The sequence below is a fragment of the Sciurus vulgaris genome (genome assembly GCF_902686455.1).
Source record: "Sciurus vulgaris genome assembly, chromosome: 4".
Taxonomy (NCBI): Eukaryota; Metazoa; Chordata; class Mammalia; order Rodentia; family Sciuridae; genus Sciurus; species Sciurus vulgaris.
The window spans coordinates 114,670,226-114,692,172 of record NC_136464.1 but is presented as its reverse complement, the minus strand read 5'-3'; the positions used below and the strand labels follow the sequence as shown (position 1 = coordinate 114,692,172).

The 21,947-nt window shown below is 36.8% G+C and overlaps 1 protein-coding gene across 10 annotated transcripts in view; it reads left to right on the top strand.

The window, feature by feature from the left end:
- SCEL (sciellin) overlaps nucleotides 1-21,947 on the top strand; it is a 94,246-nt gene that overhangs the window by 40,350 nt on the left and 31,949 nt on the right. For 4 of the 10 annotated variants that reach the window (XM_079138967.1, XM_079138971.1, XM_079138972.1 and 1 more), the window contains 12 exons: nucleotides 1,906-1,986; nucleotides 4,438-4,503; nucleotides 6,182-6,241; nucleotides 10,056-10,100; nucleotides 11,526-11,585; nucleotides 11,888-11,947; nucleotides 12,532-12,591; nucleotides 14,712-14,771; nucleotides 15,141-15,200; nucleotides 16,559-16,618; nucleotides 20,081-20,140; nucleotides 21,040-21,099. In XM_079138967.1, coding sequence (XP_078995093.1) covers nucleotides 1,906-1,986; nucleotides 4,438-4,503; nucleotides 6,182-6,241; nucleotides 10,056-10,100; nucleotides 11,526-11,585; nucleotides 11,888-11,947; nucleotides 12,532-12,591; nucleotides 14,712-14,771; nucleotides 15,141-15,200; nucleotides 16,559-16,618; nucleotides 20,081-20,140; nucleotides 21,040-21,099 — 732 coding nt within the window. The remainder of the gene's footprint in view (nucleotides 1-1,905; nucleotides 1,987-4,437; nucleotides 4,504-6,181; nucleotides 6,242-10,055; nucleotides 10,101-11,525; nucleotides 11,586-11,887; nucleotides 11,948-12,531; nucleotides 12,592-14,711; nucleotides 14,772-15,140; nucleotides 15,201-16,558; nucleotides 16,619-20,080; nucleotides 20,141-21,039; nucleotides 21,100-21,947) is intronic. The other 6 variants (XM_079138969.1, XM_079138968.1, XM_079138970.1 and 3 more) reach the window with 6 other exon arrangements.

The following is a 21,947-nucleotide window of genomic DNA, read 5'->3' as shown; positions in this document are numbered from 1 at the left end:
AGACAGCTGACTCCAGAGCTTTGGGCCCAAGGTGAGGCAGAACATCATGGCATAAATGCATGGCAAAGAAAGCAGCTCAGGACATGGAAACCTGGAGATAGAGAGAGCTCTCCTTAACCAGGGACAAAATATATACCCTAAAGGCACCCCCCCAGTGACCTACCTTCTTCCAGCCACATCCTACAGTTACCTACTTAATCCACATCAGTGGATTAAAACACTGATTAGTTTAAGACTGTCATAGCCCAATCATTTCACCTCTGAATTTTCTTGTATTGTCTCACACAGGAGTTTTGGGAAGACACTTCGTATCTGAACTATAACATGCTTCTATTATGTTTTTTGTTCCCCATAATGTTCTACCCAAACTGCCCTTATCAGGGTTACCAATGATGACCATGTTGTCAAAACCATGCTGATTTCCCAGTCCTTGAGTTTTTAGTCTATTAGTGGCCTTGGACAATGCCAATCATTCCTTCCTTGAAACGCTTTTCTCAGTTGCTTTCATGATATCACACATTCCAGCTTCTTTCCTTTTTGGCTACCCTTCCTTGGGTTCTTTTGCTGTTTCCTTCTCTTATTCTTGATCTGTAGGAGCTGAGAGAACAAATGTTGGCCCTCTTTTTTTCTCTGCTTACAGTGACTCCCTTGGTGATTTCATTGTTTCAAGCATCAAATGCCATCTCCAAGCTGATGATGGCCATATTTATATGGTCTTCCTCCATATCTTCAGGGTTCATTCTATCATTTCCTGCAAGTCTCAGCTCAAATTTCACCTTACAGAGAAAAAGAATACCATTGTATTCCTTATACAATAGTGTCACCCCTCCATCACTCTGTGTCCTTACCTTTTATTTTCTACATAGCTCTTTTTTCCCTCTGACATATGCTTATAAGTATATTGAAAGTCTCTTGGAGACAGGGCCATTGTCTACCACAGACTGCATTGCACATAGAAAGCTACCAAAACATGTCTGTTGAATAAAAGCATGATCTCATTCAGTTCTAACACCCCAACAATCCTATCAGAAGGATTATTACAGATGAAGAAATAGTATCAGATTAATCCACTGTCACACAGCTGTCAATTCAGGCAGTCTGACTCCAAAGTCTGACTACTTAGCATGCTGATAGAAGCCAGAAGGATCCTTGGAGTCCAGATCACCAGGATACTTCTGCTAGGTACAGAGTTTATCTTGAAGACAATAGAAAACATTATCATGATAGTGGTGGGAGGTGGAGGGAGTGACATGCCCTTGGTAAGGAGCTGACTCCATCCAAAATATGCATGTAATTTCCCATTTCCAGTTCTTGGGTCTCTAAAGTATGCCAACTCAGACAACCATGTTACCTCATTGGAAAGTTTAGGCCAACATTGTATTTTACACTTTGCTAACATCAAACTGGCCTGTGCTGACAATATTCATGTTAGATTCAGTTAAAAGCTTCAAAGCAACTTTACCTTGAGGTCTGTGAAATTGAAAACCTTTCTTGCTGTTTCCATAGCAGTCTGATGGTTGACATAATTCCTAAAGAAGCTTACATGCTACGGCCCAAGAACCATTCGCTACATTCATGAGCTACTGACTCAAAATGCCATGACTTGTGCTAAATATACTAGCGAAGTACTATGCCATTAAAGAACATACTGTAATTCAAACTATAATTAAAGAGGAGAGGACTTCCAAATATCTGTTTGAATGAACTTTTTAAAAAATGCATATTTGAAATATTTGACTTCTTTAAAGTTGTGATCCATGGATACTGACCTTTCAGGTCCCTCACAGGTGAGAATTAGAAGATGTAAGAGATATTTTCGTGTGTGTAGTAGATGCATTAGATTCATAGATGCTAAAATCCACCATGTTTCCATGGAAAAATGAACTGATGTTTTTTGTTTTAAAGGGACCCAACTGTTCACCCTCCAATACCTCCAAAGCCCAGATCTCCTGTTCCTTCTCCTAACCAGCTGAGACCAGACAATAGGTAAGAGCTAGCACTTCAGACTTTCTTGCCAAAATGAAGTTCAAGAGAAATGGGAGTAAATGATCTGGAATTCACTTTGTGCCACAGGTGGGGATGTTTCATACGCACATTCACAAATGAAGCCCACAGAGCTTTTCCTGATTTCACCTGTTAATTTGCATGGGTATATATGTTTGCTTTTGAATGCTGATTCCTATAACTTGTCTTATGTAGATGCATCTTCAAGATAAAAACGGAGGGGCTGGGGTTGTGACTCAGTGGAAGAACGCTTGCCTAGCATGCGTGAAGCACTGGGTTCGATCCTTAGCACCACATAAAAATAAATAAATAAAGGTATTGTATCCATCTACAATTAAAAAATAAAATAAAAAATAAAAATGGAACAATATGTTCAAGTGTTCCTGCTCAGGCTTCTTATATATTAGCTCCTAATAGTTACATATAGATGTATATATGTACTTGGAATTTATATTTTATATATGTAATTATAAATCATATTAAACTATATGTATACATATTTGATTGCTATTTACTCCTAGTTAAGTTTCTCATTAAGAGCTCTATATTCTGATGAAAGATGTTCTTGAAACTTTGTGTTGCTGCTGAAGTCCTCAATTATGTTAGAAATACCTTTTGGGGTTGTTCTTTATTTTTTTCTTAGCTGGGAAGGCTGGTTTAATTCAAAATTCTCAAAAATTATTTGGAAAACTATTTTTATTAACTTATCTCTGAATCAGGAAAAACAGACTTGCTTTTCCACTGTGAACCTGTCACTCTGTCATTAATACTTAGAAACACATTCAGAGACCATTTCTTACTGTTCAGTTGCCTAATAACCTCGGACCATTTTGCAAAATGTGCATTCCACATTTCCATTATTATTATGAGATTAAAAAATGGTATCAGTGAAGACTGAATACATTAGACCTGCTTGATTGCCTGCCTTTGATTCTTTAGTATTTTTGCTTTTTGATGGTGATTTTTCTGACACCATGTAAGACACAATTGTAGAGCTATTCTTTAATAAGTCACAACTGTAGAACTTCGGTAAGAGGGTGACCAGCTAAAAGTGCCAACTGTGAAGCAGGACCACAGCCTTAGGTGTCCATCCTGTTGGGGTGAAACTCCAGATTTGAACTACTCTCCAGTGCAACTTTACAGGATCTTTGAAACTTTGTTCTAGGAGTGAGGGCATATTTTTTAATGAGTTAAGAAAATATCTTTTCACCAAACTAGTTAATAATATGGATTAGATGTGTAACTCTTCATTTGTTCAGTGATTATAATTGTCCCATTAAAATAATTTCTTAGGCTTTTAATTTTAACTGATTTTTTTTCTTTTACTCTTAGCAATTAAATTTTAATGTAAGTAGAATTTTTTAAAGACCTAAAGCAAATCGGTCTTATACCACCTAGATTCTAATCTGAAAATCTGCAACACTAGTTAACTTTAGATTCCAAAGAAGCTAAATTTTACAGGAATTGATCTAGTCCGTTTTTAACAACTCGAATTTCCATGATCTGAAAAATAAAATGAGGACAACTTGAATGTTTTTTTAAAGCCTGATTACTTTAATCACAGCAAGATGATTTTAATGAAAGAATATGAAAGGCAAGTGTTTCCTATGTAATTAACACATGTCCTCAAGAGAACAAAAAATAGTTGAATACAGCTCCTTGAGAGCAAGCAAGTATGTAGAAGTAGGTCAACCAGATACTGTGAAGAGCAGAGAAAAACCTGATGTCATAAATTGTGACAGAAGCTAGCATTGTAAAATTTGATGCTGTCAGTTCAATGAGGCCATTCACAATGTGGTAGGTGCATTTGAAATATAGACTTATTTCCTGTCTTATCCAAGCAAATGTACTTCTTGACAGTTATCAGATGAGAAGAGTCTTTAAGGGAAACATCATCTCTTTGATGCTTACTAACAAAAAAGATTCTTAATATTTTAAAATGTTATCTCATTATCTAATAGAGATAACTATGCAAGTGCTTTGATGAATGGAGACCAAAAAAGTGAACATGAACTTATGTAGAATACTCCTTGTTGTATAAAATATGTTAAAAGAAAATGAAATTGTAAAATTAGTACAATGGAGTCTATATTTTTTTTTCAGAAAAATAAAATTTTTATTTTTTTTCTATTTTTCCATGTATTATACATAATAGTGGGATTCATTGCTACATATTCATACATGCACATTATATAACAATATAATTTGGTTAATATAGTTCACCCATGTATATATTGTACTCTCTAGAAACTTTCAAAGAGGAAGTGGTTGAGTTGTTGTCAACTCAAAGAACTGAGGTAGAGTTTGTTACGTCAGATAGCGGTATAATTCCAACACAAATTGCATTTTTTGAACATAAATGTCTCTTTCTGTTAAACTTAAATTTAACATAGAAAAGTTTTCTTACCTAACAGACATTATCTTTAAATACAGGCAGAAATGTCCACCAAAACCAGGTGTATATACAGAAATTAGCAGATCTGCTGAAAGAAATATAAGGTACAATGATCTCTGTCTATACAGATGTAATTGTAGCAATGATAAAAAATGCTTTATTAGTACACTTCAAAAATATGAAACAATGATAGAAGAGATAAAATCAATTTTTCTTATGGCTTTAACATGGTGGATAATAAATGCTTTCATAGTACTTATAGAATTTCGATTCTTGTATTTCTATCTAAGTTTTACATTAAATAAATACCCAAAATATCATGAACATAATAACAGAGTAAGATCAAATCTCCTGCAACTTGTTTACCTCTGTAGTACCAGCACTTGCCCCAAGGTCTGTAGCATAGTTGGTGTGGGTATATTAATGAATAGGCAGTAATATGTTATTTGGTTGAACTTGTACTACAAAAGCTTAAGTAGTATTTCGCCATACAAAATCTAATCCAGCTTCCACTGTAATATAAGGAACAGGCTCACAAATCGTGTTGATTCCTTTGGGTAAGGTGGCATTTCCAAAACCCTGGCTTCCCCATGACAGTCTTGATTTACACCTGTTGTCTTGCATGTCCTGTCCAGTTTAGCTAGTGTTCTGGATATGTCTTGTCCTTCTTCTTTTCTTTTTTTAAGGAAAAAAATACTGTTTTAAAAAATGCTATTTTTATAGGTCCTTCAACATAGTAAACCAATTTTCAATAAATAAGTTTTGAGAGATTTTTAAAGTTCCAAATTTATAAACTTTTTTTTTTTTTTTTTTTTTTGGTATCATCTCTCCTTTGACTCTCAGAAGAGCCCAGTTTGAGACACACCATGAAGATGTCTTACCTTTGGGAGAATCATGTTTCCCTTGCACCTAGGAACTTAAAGTGCAGCTCTCAGCATTTCTGAAACTGTATTCCCCTTGCCCACAGATGTCTATGTTTATGTTCTATGTATGTTCTGGAAAGAAGTTGAATGGTCTAGTACATAAGGAAACAATGAAATATTGTTCTCTGAATCAGAACTTTCCAGAACCTTCAGCATGCCTGTGTGTATTTTGAATCACCTAAAGTAGATTACATTTCCCAAACTTAATTGATGACAAAATTTTTTCTTCATACAACTATACTAACCCTCTATGAGATGTTTGTGAAAACAGACCTTCATTATAGGGGAAACTATAAGGACTAATTATTCCTTTTCATGATCTAGGGACATCATCCTGGATCTAAGCCATTTATGTTTCAGTGGTTTCTACCTGTCCAATAGTTGAAAATGTATTTTCTTTCCCTCTGGAAGCCTGAGAAGACAGATATTTTCACCCTGTATGAGGGACTCATTAATTGCTCAGACCTGTTGGTTAACGCTCCTTGGATCTGGGAGAAAGATTTCTGTGAACTTGGCTTCTGTTTTTACTTGGGCAGTAACTGGGTTTTCTTTTATATGTCCCTTTTCAAGTGTGGAGCTTGAGAACCAATGGAGTGATTTCCAACACCCAGGTGAAATGATGCAGTGTAGGGTGCAGGTGTGCATGTGTTTGTGTTTGTGTTTGTGTCAATAGGGGCTGCTTCTGTCTGAGTGTGTGGTGAGCTGATGTGATAGCACTGTTTTGGTATTCTGCTAAACTCGGTAATTCCTGAACAACACATGTACTACTATGTTCTGCACTAGAAACAGATGAGAAATGTTAGCTCCTTCAAAGCTCACTCTACTGTCTCTGACCTATGCCTGTTTTCATTGTTTGAAGGAGTCAGGATCACGATAAAATTGTCAAGGTGGCCACTTCGCTGGGGAAAACTGATAAGGGGTGAGTGAGATCTGAGAGCTCACAAGCTGTGTCAAAATGCCTGTGTCAAAAATGCCTTGCCAACACCTTGAAAATGTCCATATATGAGCAAACCTCAGTGCTTTTTATTATGCATAATTTCAAAGAAGGATAATTGAATAATGGATGATGCTGCCATTTGTGGACACTCTTCTTCCTCTGCTTCCTCTTCTGCTGATTTTACTCATCCTAGTGACCTCAGCCACCAAGCCTCATTCCACATTTTCAGTCCTATATTTACGTTGCTGACCCAGATCGCTACTTATCAGTCTCCCCAGCACCTCCACTTAGGATGTCCTAAGTCATATTCAATTTCCTTCCCAAATGCACTATTCTTGACTTCTGTTCTTTAATTCCTGTAGACTCACCTTTGTGGAATCATTTTCTTTTCCAATTTTTTTTTTTTTTTTTTTTTTTTAGTTCTCAATGGAACTTTATTTTACTTATTTATATGTGGTGCTGAGAATTGAACACAGTGCCTCACACACGCCAGGCAAGTCCACTACCACTGAGCCACAACATTCTTGATTCTTCCATCCCTACCCACCTTCATGTAGTATAGACAAGTATGAATTAAATATCTAAAGTGCTTCCCCTGCACTGATGGCCCCACCCAGTTCAATCCCTCATTGACTCCAGCATAGTGGTCTGAGCAGTTGTTCAGATTTACTTATGCTGCTCAGTCTCTCCTGCCTCTCTGAACCATGACTGCACATCAGTGCCAGACTTTTTTTCTGTTAAGTTTTTGCTCAAACAACTACTGTCATGGCTGCCCATCACCCATTTTAATTGCATACACTCTCATTCAATGACCTTGCTTAACCAGGCTCCAACCTAATGCTCCAGAGTTATTTCCGACTTCACCCATGTTGTTAATCCTACATTCAGTATCAGATTAGACCACCACCTTTCAGTAATTCCCAGATATCTGCCTTTGCTTATGAGATCCCCTCCAGGTGGCAGTCTTTTTCAGCCTCAAGGCCACCATTTCTGTCCATCTGAGTCCTACTACTTTTCCAGATCCAGATCATACACCACCTTCTCTGTGAATTCTTTCCTGAGTGATCCTGAGATGTGACTTCTGCCTCTCTTAGAGATTGGAAACCTACTGCTCATATTTCGCAAAACTCATGACTGTTGCTCTTGTTCCAGGTCATTTGTGTAAAGGGGTCTCTCCCTCTCATCTTCATGATCTTCAGTGTGGATAGGTTGTCTTATTTGCCCGATGTCATTTTCAGTGTCTGTTGCACTGTTTTGTCCAAAGGAGGACTTTATAAAGCTGGTCATGTTAAAATTATGATGAGCAGTAAGACTACAAATCCACAACATTTTTCCGTGGTTGGATAGAATTTAGTAATGATAAGAATGTTGCTAGAGATTGCTGTCCCAGTCAAAAGAACTGAAGAGAAGAAACAAAGTGATACTTGGCTTTTCTCTGTAAATTCATTTGCCAATAGGAGCTCGGCAGCCACATGGAGACTATAGAAAGGCTCCTGGATGTTTTATCTCTCCCATCTAAGTTCGTAGCTCTCTCATTTTATTAATTTACTTTTGTGTGGAGGATATTTTGCTTTCAGTAGGGACGGAACAATTCTTTTTAGTGGGTGATGGGGACATTTGGGAGGAGATAAGTTAGTGATGCTAAAAGGAAATTGTGGTTTAGCATAAATCAAAGAAAAACAATGAAGGCAGCAGTTGGTTTGACTTTCCCATCTCCGCTTCCAAGCCACAATGGACAAATTTCACAGCCACACACGTTCATCACATAGAGAAGTTGCTGCTTTGATATACACCAGGGACAATGTACTACAGGCTGTCCAGAGGGAATAGAAATGGCATTATTTATCCCAGCTGCTCTTTGTGGAATAGACTGTTACTGCTATCTGATTAAGGGCATTTAATTTGTTGCAAATGCAATGGTGAAATTGAATAGCCAAAGCTTTCATCAATTTACAGTCATGTTGAAAGCTCAAGTTTTTAAATTCAGAATAGAGTCTCCATTTTATTTAATTTACCACACAGTATCTTTTCGTGGTTTATGCTAATTTTCTTCAGATAAACATGAGTAACCCCAAATCCTGAGAATCTCATCATTGTGACTCATGCCAGTCGAAATGGACTGGGACTAAAATTTATAGGACTTGTAGCTTCGCTCTTTCCCTTGGGACATGAGCAGATTCACAGCCTCAGAGTTGGCAGGTAAAATTCTGAGCGAGAAATAATAACAAGGCACTGTGTTAGGGGTGACGTGGTATTTGTCCCACACAAGGATAGGGGAATAATCAATTTTTTTTTTTTTTTTTTTGTGAGTAGCAGCAACTTTTGTATTTCAGTATTTATTCTCAGCTTTCAGCCCTATCATTGAATACATAAGATTATATCAAAATCTTTACTTATATGATGGCTGTTAATTTAAGTCTCCACAAGGATTGCCCTTGGCAGCTATTATGGCAAAAGTGTTATGTCAGGCATTTTTACTGCACATAAGTGACTCGGCCACTGCAAGGCTATGACAATGTCTTGATATCTCTAAATTCAGCTAATAAACAAATATAGAAAACATTTACTAAATGAACAATTTAGAATTGACAGAGTACTGTTTATTATGCTGGCAGAATTAATTGAGAATTCACGACTTGCCGGGCATCATGCTAAGCACTCTATGTTAACTTCTCAATTCTCTTCTGATATGAATACAGTTAGCATTCTCATTTTACAAATGGGAAAACTGAGTCAACAAGAGCTGAGGCAACTCAGCCAGGGTCACCAGTGAATGGCTGGTGAATACCAGATTGGAATGTAGGTGTCCCTGACTTGGAAGATTTAATGTGTAACTATCAAGTAACCAGCTCTTATGGCATGCTGGTCATCGCCAGAGGTGACTCAGGAAGGAAGAGGGACAACAAGAAAGCTTGGGAAAATGTGGGAGCCTAGAGGAGAAAGATGAGGAACCATGATTTGTGAATGGAAAAACTAAATGAGGAAGGCAAGAGAAATGGGTAGAAGAGGGAGAGAACTGTTTGGGAGAAGACAGTGTGAGGAGGAGTGCACAGGAGGAAGCAAGCTAGGGCACTCTCAGGAACAAGTCTCCCCAGGCTTCCTGCTTGGGAAAGAAAGCAGTTCTTTCTTTCTTTCAGCAGTGGTTTCAAGGAAATTCCCAAACCCAGGAGTTTAGTTTAAATAGGTTGCTTCTGAAACAAACAGCCAATTCTCAGATATGGAAACTGGCTAGCACTTTTAGCTGACTTAGGTGGGTGGCAGTAGAACTCAAGATAGAAGCCCGGTTTACAGATAGGTGAGAGTTTTCTGTAGCTATTTTGTGTGCAAGTACTTCATGCAGGGATAGAACCTATAGTCAGCACACCTGTATTTGTTGATTTAATTAAAAACATGTATTAAGCATCTATTTAAAGATACAGTATTAAAGATTGAACAGGATGCAGTATAAAATACAGTTCTATATTTTAAGTGATGTGTGTATGTAGGGGCAGGGACACTAACATAAGACATGTGTGCAGTTGCTACAATACAAAGTATCGTGAACAGAAGTACCATAAAGGAGATGCCAAAACCCCCAAATTCTGTGTGTTCCAAAAATATAGAGAAGTTCAGGACTAGGAACTAGGACTTTGGGAGTGGCATTAAAGAGAGCCTCAAAGGATGAACAGGGTTTTTGCAGATGATTAAGGTAGGACATGTGTTGTATTTCAGAGAACTGAGTTATTTTAAGGTATATCTGCCCTGCGACTCTGAGGAGCCTTTTACTAACGTGAGTCTTTTTTTCTCTTCCAAAAAGTGAAGAACTGGATAAACTCATCAAAATGAACAAAAGCTTGAATAGGTAAGATTTAAAGATTAAAGTCTAAAGACTTTACTTATTCTCAGACTCTAATCCTATTATTGACTACAAAGTGTCTTTGATTTTCATACTCCATATGCTCCATATAAATAACCACACTTCTTTTCCTGAAATATTAATATACTCTATATTCACAGAGTTTGGTTTGATTGCTAAATACTTTTAGTTTAACCATTTCAAAACCCATAATATTCTAGTTACCATTATCTCTTTATTTTGGATCATTTATAATTACAAAGCTTAAAATATGTTGAGAGAAAAATGAACAATGGAAGCAGAAAGGGTGTGTTCAATTTTAGTTATCTCTGTGCTGTATACTAACGAACTAAACCAACAGGGACCAAAGAAAGGAGAAAATAAAGAAAAATTCAAATAAGATACGGTTTTCATATCATTTTCTGGACAATAATGATCTGTAGGATTGACTATTGACAAGTTACTGAAATTTGCTGCTTTTCAGTTTTTTCATTTACAAAGAGAGGAGGTTTCAACTTTGGGAGTTGCCAAAGGCAGATGTAAATGACAGAGGCACCTGGCTATGTAAAACAGGTAGTGGTGTCAAAAACAGTGATGGTAAATGCCATAATTTTATTATTCTTTATGGCTGAGTAATATTCCATTGTATATATATTTAACCACAGTTTCTTTATCCATTCATCAATTGACAATCTCAAAAAACCAAAGGACGACTGATCTCCCTGATAAGTGGATGATGACACATAATGGGGGTGGGAGGGGGGCAAGAATGGAGGAAGGAGGGACTGTGTAGAGGGAAAAGAGGGGTGGTAGGGGTCGGGGGAAAGGAAAAAATAACAGAATGAATCAAAAACTATTACTCTGTGTAAATGTATGATTACACAAATGGTATGCCTCTACTTCATGTACAGAGCAAACAAGATGTATCCCGTTTTTTACAATAAAAAAAAATGTATATATAAAGAAAAACAAAAAACAGTGACTTTCTTGTCAAAAGCACCTTCTGCCTTTTCAGCTTTAGCTGAGGGTTACCATGAGCAATGTCCTGTTGCAGGACATTTTCAGCAGATTCTGGAAACCCAGGATCATGGCCATATGTCATGGCCATCTCTGTAAACACTGGCTCACATTAAAAATTAAAAAAAAAAAAAAAAGAAAAACATTTCATGAACCCAAATAACGCATTCATGAACCCCTTGTGGTTGGCAGATCCCTAGTTTATGTCTTTTAATTTATCTTCTTGAAGGTTCACTGCAATTTAAATTTTGAGTGAAAAAATCTGTTTGGAATAAAACAATTTCAAGATATGTGGCTCATCTTTTCCAACCAGCTTCTATTTCCTATTTTAGATGTAAACTGGTTTATGTTTATATAAAGTTAAGCATTCATTATTATTACTGATGAAACTTTTTTACATCACTATATTTAAAGAAATCAAGGTCTTGATGGTCTCTTCAGAGCAAACCCAAAAGCTGAGCAAACAGAGAAAAGGTAAGTGCATCTGTCTCCAATCTGAAAATCTTATCTCCCAGACTACTTGTCTTGTCTTATGCCTCACATTTTATCTGGAAGGGAGTTGATCTTCTGGCTTGGAAATGCATGAGCAGATGGGCTAGCGCTCTCTGCATTGTACATTTAGTTCAGATACAATTGCCCGGAAGGAGTTTTACTCTTCCATTCAATGGGAGAAAATGAGCAATTCATGGAGACTGTTTATTGTATTTGACCTTTCAAGATACCACACAATTTAATTTCAGTGTGCAGTTTTTATTTGAGTTTCTCTGTGTTTATAGAGCCAAAAGTCTTGAAAGTCTCATCTATGTGAATACTTTGATGGACAAAGATGGCAAAGGGTAAGATTTGATCAGAATCGGCTGCTTTGGTTGGGTCCTAGAGTGTCAGCTGTTTTCTGGGGGAGACCTCTTGCTCTGGGCAAGGGTCAGGCAGGCTGAAGGAACAGGCTCTGGATCATGGTCAGGAGAGGATGGGTGTCTTGGTGCTGGTTCTGCTGGTACTACAATGTGAGTGACCCTGGAGACCTCTGTATCCTCAACCCATAAAATGGAGGCTATGACCTGGATGATCCTCCAAGTCCCCTTTTATACCTAAAAGTGAAAGAAATCCAGAGGGCCACAGGGTTGTTTATGAATTAAATACAGTTACTGTAAGACACTGTTTCCAGGGGCAGAGCCACTCACTGTTGAAGTCTTTAAAATGTGGATTCCAGCTGTACCAAGTTGGAATCTTAGTAGCCTCTGCATGTGAACAGCCATACAGATGTATTTGTAAATAACTTAAGGCCAAAAGCCATGCTTTTATTTATTTTGTACCACAAATGGGTTAATGTATGATCAGTAACTAAACTAGCAGAATTTGAGAGATTAATATCTACTACAAAATTAACTTTGATTATTGATATCCTTTTTCATGTTGAAAGAAACCAAACTCTTGACAGTTTCATTAAAGAAAATCCCAGAGCAGTCAAGAATGACAAAGGGTAAGGATTTATGAGATTTCTACTATTTTTTCCCCCAAATTGATGGCTTATGTTGTATTTGGTAAGTCATTTATATTTGCCCTCTAACGTGATAATCATTTCTATTGTCACAGTTATTTTTAAAAACCATTTATCTGTGCCAATCTGTGTACCAAATAGTATTTTAGCTTTCCAAGTCAATCTTGGCAGATATGTTCTCAACTCTTTCTGATACTGAAATCTTAACAGAGTCCATATGATGGAAAGTGTTGGCAGTAACAATCACACAGACACACATTTACATTGTAATGTAAATATGCCAACTCTTCACAGGTGATTTTCAAATGGAGAACAAATGAAGGTGGAAAAAGTCAATTCTCTTTGGATGGTTTTATGAGTTTTATAGGAAGAGATGCAGTTTTAGATATTTAAGCATGGAGTTTGGAAAGTTTCACAAAAGTGGTGGAAAATGGGAAAAGTAGGAAGAGCATCTCAGGGCGATCTTTTGTGGGATAGGAAAGAGAAAAGAGAAGTGATTTGTCATTTAGAATAACTTGACAAACACTAAACTTTAACGCAGGGATTAATGATCTTGTCAGCACGGGACAAAATGAGTTCCAGTTCCTTTTCCTTCTTCCCTAGCCCTTCTTTCCTTCCTTCCTTCCTTCCTTTCTTATTTGGTACTAGGGATTGAACCAAGGGTGCTTAACCACTGAACCACACCCCCAGTCCTTTTTTTAAAATAAATTAATTTTTGAGACAGGGTCTTGCTAAGTGGCTTTGGGGCTTGCTAAGTTGCTGAGGCTGGTCTCACAGATGTGATCCTCCTGCCGCAGCCTTCTGAGTTGTTGGGATTACAGGCATTTGTCACTGCACCTTCTTTCTAATAGTGAAAGAATTTACAATGTTAATTGTCTTATCACAGTGAAATCAGACAGAAGAAAATGTCAGTTTAAAACTTGGACAACTGGGGAATTTGAAGGGTCAGTTTTCATATTCTCTAATAATTTTTAGTCTTTGACAAGTGAATGAACGTTTTATTCCATGTGCCAAATTACACAAAGTACTGGAGTCATGATAAGAGTTATTTCGACTTTTCCAAGGGGACTTCAGACCATGTAAATACACCCCTGAACTTTTTAGAAGAAATTACTTGACTAAATTCTCTAAGTATTTAGATTTAAAATGTTGACCCATTGATTTTCACCGTGTTATGAATGATTTTCATATTTAAATAAGACAACATCTTGCTATGTATATTGAAGTCCACCTCCCTCCAACCCACCTCAGAGAAGCATACACCGAGCCCTGGGGGAACTTAAACTTTGAAGTTGGTTCAGTTTATCTGAATAATGGTTGGATTCTTGATATCAAGATATCTTGAGCATTTTGCATGATGAGCAGAGTCATTCGAATTAAATATTTCTAAAAACTTCTAATTCTTTAGGTGTCAATTATGTCTTACTTTTGTGCAAAATCTACTGTTGTTATAAGAGATTCTGAACAGAACACAGAGTTGCTCTCTATCTCTTGCTCTGCCTTTCCCTTTTCTTCCAGTATTACAAAGAAACCAAGGCTTGGGAAGTGTTAACAAAGTCAATCAAAGGACTGACAAAAATGAGAAAGTGTAAATAGAACTCCCACCTTGAGGAGGCTCTTTTTTCAGGATAGTGTCTTACACCTCATTAGACATGGGAGAGTTAGGCTGTCCTTTGCCACAGATGAACTGTTTAGACCATCAGGGAGGAATATGATGAGTGCCATTTCCACAGACCACATGTTTGCGTTGCACTGAAGCAGGTGCAGGAAACCCTGCTACATAATCTCTTAATCTGTGTTTTCTTAAATAATTTTAAAAAATGAATCCATTTTTGAATGTAAATTTAGAAATATAAAGGACAAGTTACAAAGTGAGAGTCATTCGGAAGCTTCTCTAAACTGATTTAAACTGGTTTAAATCAAGCACTATTGTGGAAATCAATAAAGATAAGCTAAGGATAAGTATATCAAAGGTCTTTCTGGTCATTGGGTCCTGAAAACATCTGACACTGCATTCAGCAACATTCTTATTTATACAATCTTACAGAAAATTATATGTCACCTGACTTAAAGTTTTGATTTTTTTTTTTTTTCCCCCAAAGAAGCCGAGATTTCCAATCTATTATCAAAGCAAATGCCAGGACAGATAAAACCAGCAAAGGGTGAGAACTTTGTGGATGTCTGTGAATCTTGGTTCTTTACTCCCAGATTCCTTGGTGGTCTTCTCAGTGGTGTTGAGAATATCTACTGCATCTTTGAGTTTGCCTTCTCTCTTCTGACTTATCTCTGATGCCCTGATCTTCACTTCGAAGAGTCTACAGGATATTCTATCTAAATTCATATTTACATTAGCTTGTAAAATCCTAGAGAGTAACTGTACTATTGTTAGGCAATTTTATATTAAAAATCAATTTAATATCAGTGTAATAATTTTCTCCAAAAACTTGAATTAATCATCAATAATATGGAATGGGTATATGCACCTATACTATGGGAATATTTGAAACTGACCTAAATGTTTCTTTTTAAAGAGGTGAAGACCTTGAGAATATAATCAAAGTCAATCCCAAAGGAAAGGAAAATATCTCTGGGTAAGACTTATTCATGCATTTATTTTGATTTCTGTAAGATGATCAAAATAATTTGACATTTTAACTTCATGATAAAGATGGGTCATCCAACCATCCCTTCTTGACTGCACCTCCCCATAAAACCACTTATTTTTTTAATTGTTCCAGAGTTTGATAGCAAGTCGTCTTTTCTCCACAACTTTGTGTTTCGGTTTATTTTTAGTGATGGAATACTGAGTTGAATTTTTTTTTTTCTAAAGAATGCAGGATTTGATGAAAGTTTTGAAGTAGACTTCCAAAAAGACACAGGTAACCAAGAGAAAGCCTTGACGACCTTTTCTCAGGATGGTGGTCTCTGAAGGCAACTGAGGAGAGGCTGGGAGTCTTTTCTTTGTCCAGGGAGTAGCTCACCACCACTGTGTGCTGTCTGGAGCTGTGTTGATGTGGCAGCCACATCACAATGCTCTCGCCATTCCACGCCACCCTGTTTGGGTTCACTTTATGCCCCTTTTGTTACCACTTAAGGAATTTTAATGGGTTAGTGTGCATTCCCCTGAGAAGTGGATCATATTTTCTTACTCTGTGAGGTATTTTCTTTTTATTATTCCCCAGAATTTACTCTGGGGTAAATTATATTTAAAAAGGTTTGCACCAGGCAATGATTAAGTATATATGGAGGCATGCTTTGTTCTTATGATCATTACTTTTTATATTGTTAAAATATTATTATTGTTAACATTTTCCTGTTATTTACAATCAGGTCAGGCAGTTATATTTGATTTGTTGAGTAAAAATTGGGGTTTGATCTGATTCAGGATAGAATTTCATCTAAGCTGTGGGTGATGGCACACACCTGTAATCTCAGTTACTCTAGAGGATGAGACAGGAGGATTTCAAGTTTCAGGACAGCCTGGGTAACTTAGCAATAACTGTCTTAAAATAAAAAATAAAAAGGGCTGGGGACGTAGCTTAGTGGTAGAACACCCCTGAGTTTAATTGCCCTAGTACCATGGGGAAAAAAAAAAAATCTAACTTATATTACTTCAGTGCTGACTGTTTCAAGTGTTCTCAGAAGATGTATCTGAGAGCAAAGTTTATTTTGTTCAATTACAAGTTTCATATATACTTAGGAATTCTGGAAGCAAATGTGTGTGTGTGTGTGTGTGTTTCTTATTAGCAAATAACCTTAAATGGTCTTCAGTAGTAAAAGAAGAATTTCCATTTGCATTTAGACCTTTAAATATTTACATTGTCATAGAGAACTTTTATATTTACCACTTCTTAATTTTTTCAACTGTTTGATTACTGTTTTATTTTTCATTATTTGATTACTGTTTTCTTTTAATGACGTTCATTAAAACTCATTTTCTTTTTCAAAGAAAACAAGACCTCAATGGGCTTATTAAGGTGAATCCTGAAACAAATAAAAACATCAAGAGGTAAGACATTAAGAACCCTCCTCCACCTTTCATCTGGGATTTATAAGCACATTATGTTAGAATTCTGAGTGCATCTATTCAGAACAGTGATTTGAAGTTCATTTGTGTGGATAAGTACATATGTGCATATAAGTGTGTGTATGTAAAAGTGTATGAGTGTGTATGTGTAAGTAATGTGTGTACATGTAGGTGTGCATGTGTTTATATATCAGTAGAGTGTGTATGTGCACATGTGTAAGTTGTGTATATGTATAAATGTGTGTGTTTGTAGGGGTAAGTAGTGTATAGGTGTGTGAACTGTGTGTCTGTGTGTGGTATATTTGTGTGTAGTGTGTGTATGTGCAGGCAGTGTAGTATATATGTGAAGATTGCAGTCTTAGAGCATGCTTGATTAAAAGAGTTCTCCTACCCGTGGAATGTCAAGTAACTCTGAAGAACTGATGTCCTCTTGCTTTTTATTCTTTTTAAGCAGATGGAATATTTTTGAAACTGAGCTTGTTGTCATGTTGTTAAAAACAGCATGCTAAGTAATTCCATGTGCTCTCCCTTGAAATCCTTCCATTCAGTTAACTCAGTACTTGATATTATTTGTTAATTCTAAAATGTGTCATCAATGCCCACAAGCCCTACTGGCAGAGCAAGGACTCAGCTAACTAAAACCTGGTGTGCACACTGTCAAGCTGTCTTGCTCTTGGCCATGTGGTGTAGCCAGAGGCACAACCAATCTCTCCATCAACAGGATGAGGAGAAAGTGTTGATTACCTAGGCGACCTGGGTGGTTCATGGTGGTAATATACAGTGAATTTGACTCTGACACTTGCTAACTGTGTTCCTGCACCTCAATTACCAAAGAGGGATCGGATCATAATCCTCTCATGCCTCTCATAATAGACATAAGTTGTTGTTACAATAATAAAGATTCAGGTGAATTGTATTGTCTTATTGATTTAAATGGTGTTCAAATATTTAGTTTACTTTGACTTTCAAGAAATATCTGTTTTCCTTTCCAATTTTTATTAGTCTTTCAAATGGTGACCTATTTTTCTTCAGATATTGGAGTGCATATGTGTATACATGCCTAAGTGTGCACATGTGTATGTACACATACAAATGTTTGTGGGTATGTGTGAATTCACATAAATGTATGTGTATGCCTGTGTGTGTAAGGGAGCATGCATACATATGAATGTGTGAATATTGTACATATGCGTAATTGCATACCTATACACAATGCTTGTGTGTTCATGAGTACAAGTGTCCCTTGGGTGTAAATGAGTGCATATGTACATGGATGCATTGTACTTGTGTGTGTGAGCTTATGTGCAGTGTGTGTATCTATCTATATTTTTATGTATGTGCTTTCCTGGGGCTATTAGGATAGTAGTTGTTAATTCCTTTTTCTATACATAAAGATCTTTAAAAAATAAAGTCAGATCATACTTATTTCCCTTTAAAAAGAAGTTTCAATGTTCTCCCATTTTAGGTAGAATAGAATTCTAATGCTTTGCAAAAGTTGTTTACTTTCTCAGTAAAACCCTGCCAGATGGATCTCTCCTATTCCAGGCTCATTCCTGCCTTAAGGCTTGTGCAGGTGCTGTTCCCACTTCCTGAAATGCTCTATGCCCACACTGTCACCTTCTCAGGTCATTTCTGACCACTGAATATAATTAAGTCACTTCCCCTCCCCTTGTCCCCAGTACCACAGGCACCAGGTACTCTTTTATTTTTTTAATAGCACATATAGTTATCTGAGATTGCAGCATTCATTTATGTACTCGATTGTCTATTTCCTGTTTCTCCTGGTAGAAGTCTGGTTGAGCCAGTCATGTGTCTATTTTGCTCACATCCATCTCAGCACTTGAGGCAGAGCCTAGTCCATAATCCTTTGGACTTTCCAATCTGTGTCTTGAAAGAATGCCTAACAACTGAGAATATGTACAGTGTGAGGCACTGCTTCGCACAGTTAAGTTCAAATGCTATATTACACTATTACCTCAATTAGATGACCACATTAATTAGTTCACTTTTCTTTATTGATTTTATGAACTAAGGAATTTAAACAACTTTTTACTGTTATGTGGCTAATTGATTGCTTAAAGAGATCAAAGTCCTGAAAATATGATGAAAACAGATTCCATAACCAACAAAGGAAGGGATTATAATACTTACTGTTTGCTTTTGTTTTGTTTTGCTTTGTTTTGTTTTTGAATACGCAAATCTGGAAAGAGAATACTGGAGATTCTTTTCTCAGTCCCTGGCAGTCAAATCCCATATACTTAATTTAGGCAAAAGTTAACAAGGAGTGATCTGGAGTTGCGTGTTTATTTCTGTTAATTGTTTCATTCTCTGTTTGACAAAGGTCCACATTTCTTGTTGTTGGTTTTAGTCTGGGTATTTTGTCCTCAGACATCTGGATACATGCAAACAACTTGAGTCAGCATCTGGTTGCTTCCAAATATCCGTTTTTGTTTTTTTTTTTCCCCACTTCTTTTTTCAAATATCCATATCTTTGATGTTGTGGAGATAAAAACCTCAGAGCAGTTTGGATGTGCACTTAGCAGGGTCCAGAGTATGGAGAAACAGTGTGAAGTACACTCCTGTTGATGTTCTTGTCCCCACATGGTGCCCTTGGAGATCAGACGAGCATTGGTTGGCACTGTGTTTGTGGAAAACACATGGAGAAGCACCAAGAAAAGCAAAATTCCATTAAGATCAAAAGCAGACATATACCAAAGGGTAACCATGAAATACTGAAGTGTTTTTAGTGACTTCGTGGAGTTTTATAGTACTGTCAATATGTTTTACACTTCAGAACATCTCAGAACTCTGTAGATTTTAATCTTCTTGTTTGTTGCCAAAACAATAGGTCAAAATGAGCCATGCTAACACACGGTTGTAAGTACCATAAACACATACCAGTTTACATATTGTGAATTTTAGCATATCAGCATATTTGTCTTAATACATTTTTATGGCAGTCTGCCAGTGAATGTCAAATAAACAAAGCATTGACTCTTCAAAGCTAAAGGTTTTAAAGTTCCATGCATGTTGGAGATTGATATTAAGAGAGCATGCCTTCTGGAATGTTCCATAAGATAAGTGCATAGACTGACATAAAAATATTACGTGGATGTGCCAAAGATTAACAGCATAGTATTAAATACACTGAAATAGAGTTCGTTTTATTTTTTTCCTTTTTCTGTGTTTGTGTTAAGCACTTTAATTTTCTTCTTGGTGCAAAATTTGCTAGTGACCAAATGACTCCAAGATTGAAATGCTGTTTTACTGAGTCCCATTGAGTTCCAGAGATGTATAAATGCTCCATGCATGCATAGTCACCTATAACAGATTTCAACTTTGGCATGATCTCAGGGTGCACTTATACTGTTTCTGAGTATTATGAATGACCATCCATTTGTGAAAAACTACCATTAACCTTATCATTTTTTCAATGTTTTAAAGGGGCCAGAGTCTTGAAAATCTTATCAAAGTGACCCTTGAAGTAAACAGAAGTAACCAAGGGTGAGGATTATGTCTTATCTCTCTTCCTCTCCCTCCTCATCAATTTGTGTCAGAGGATGAGTTGAAAAGCCTTTGGATTGGAATCAGAAAGTGCGAACCTTATCACTTACTAGCTGGGTGTATTTGAGCAAGTCCCTTGAATACTGAGTTGCAGCAGCCCCTTCCTTCCTTCCTCCTTCCCTCCCCCCCCCCCCCTCTCTCTCTCTTTCTTTCTTTCTTTCTTTCTTTCTTTCTTTTTCTTTCACTAGAGATTGAACCCAGGAATGCTTTATCACTGAGCCCCAGCCCCAGCCACTTTTGTTTTTAATTTATTTTAGTCTCACTAAGTGGCTGAGGCTGGCCTCAAACGTGCCATCCTCCTGTCTCAGCCTCCCAAGTCATTGGGATTACAGGCATGTACTATAGTGCCCAGTTTGAGTTGTAGCTTCTTTAGTTACAGAATGAGGACCATAATATTCATTTTGATTTTGGCACTGGATAGTTGTAAGAATCAAGCATAATAATGGATATAAAATACCTTTAAAACCAAAAGATATGACAAGTGTAAATTATCAACAAACATTTTAGTTATAGAGGTAACACTAGATGAAATGCTTATGGAAACAGGGCAATAGTTTTGTTGCTAAATAAATCATTTTTTTAAAAAAAAACTAAATCTTGTCCTAATTTTATGGTTTTATTTTGAGGGTAAATAGATAACTAAGTTAGTATACCAATGATTTGTATAAAGCTCAAAATGTTTACCCTTTTAAAGGTAAAAGCTAGTATTGATTTCTGTTAAAACTTAGTAGTAAAATTCATCTTGAGCACATATATTGCTTAAATCAAGAGTCAATCAATTTAATTCCATTTTTATTTATTGTGTGTGTGTGTGTGTGTGTGTGTTTGTCTGTTTAAAGTTCCAAAGACCTTAATAACCTCATCGAAGTAAGTCCATCGACAGGAAGAAGTATACAAGGGTAAGATTTAATAAGCTCCTCTTTTTCATTTCATGATAACGAAGGCTTAAAAGTATAATTAAATCATCATTTCAGCTGACTGATGCTGAACCCAATGATTGTCAAGAAAACCCTGTAACCCTGACTACCTCAGATCTGAAATGTTTAAGATTTGGGCCAAAGGTGAAGGTACCTTTGATCGGTTAGGCCCAGAGTTGTTTTCCCAGGATGGAGATGACATTTTTATTTGTTGACTTGATTTTCCTAAGCAGAAGGGAAGGTCCAATAGCCGCAAGAGAGAACGAGGCTAGAGCCCTTAGATGTGGATCTGGTCCTGGTTCTGCCCCTCAAACTTGTTGATCTTGAATAGTTACTTCTATTTGTGCTTCAGTCTTCTCATCCTTGAAGTGAGGAAATGAAACTGGGTGCTTTCTAGTTCTTCCAGCACTCATTCAGGTACTAAGTTCCAATAAGGTGATTGGTGCTGTGGTAAAGGCCAAGCATTCTGGAACTAGATTACACAGCTTCAAGTTCCAGCCCCATTGCTACAGCCATGTGAGAAAATGCTTGAGTCTGAAGGTTTTTCTCTATTGAATTAAGATGATAATACGTCCTGTGTCATAGGATTGGTGGGAGGATTAAATTGGATAAATCACATCGATCTCATCAAAAGTAGAAAAATCCTAAGATACTAGTTATTTGTCCTGGGGTTGAGGCTTAGTGGTAAAGCACTTGCCTAGCATGTGTGAGGCACTGGGTTCCATCCTTGGCACCATATAAAAAATAAATACATAAAATAAAGTTATAAAAAATCCTTCAAAAACAGATATTAGTTATTCATTATTCCTCTGCATGTATTGATAGATGAT